The following is a 285-nucleotide window of genomic DNA, read 5'->3' as shown; positions in this document are numbered from 1 at the left end:
GTGTGTGTGTGTGTCATTTTAGTTTTACTTTATATAACATCAATTCAATCTATATTAAAATGCATCTAATGCATGTTTGTTTAGGGCCCACCTGGTGAAGAGGGAACACCTGGAGACAAAGGAGATGTTGTAAGTACAGATATATAACAGCACAGATATTTGAATGTCTTTGGATGTATTGGTTATGTATTCAGTCATGACCCCCTTGCTGATCCTAAACTCCATGTCCATTTATTTTCTCAGGGTGATGAGGGAGAGCCAGGCGAGAAAGGATCGGTGAGTTTG

At 39.3% G+C, this 285-nt stretch overlaps 1 protein-coding gene across 1 annotated transcript in view; it reads left to right on the top strand.

Annotated features, from left to right (window-relative positions):
- Positions 1–84: 84 nt before the first annotated feature.
- LOC107580203 (collagen alpha-1(IX) chain-like) overlaps positions 85–285 on the top strand; it is a gene marked incomplete at its 5' end in the record, with an annotated part of 2545 nt that continues 2344 nt past the window's right edge. The window contains 2 exons of the mRNA XM_016265934.1: positions 85–129; positions 244–262. Coding sequence (XP_016121420.1) covers positions 85–129; positions 244–262 — 64 coding nt within the window. The remainder of the gene's footprint in view (positions 130–243; positions 263–285) is intronic.

The sequence above is a fragment of the Sinocyclocheilus grahami genome, unplaced genomic scaffold, assembly GCF_001515645.1.
Source record: "Sinocyclocheilus grahami isolate Dianchi unplaced genomic scaffold, SAMN03320097.WGS_v1.1 scaffold26775.1, whole genome shotgun sequence".
NCBI lineage: Eukaryota > Metazoa > Chordata > Actinopteri > Cypriniformes > Cyprinidae > Sinocyclocheilus > Sinocyclocheilus grahami.
The sequence above is the reverse complement of the archived record's forward strand: the minus strand, read 5'-3'. Positions and strand labels throughout refer to the sequence as shown.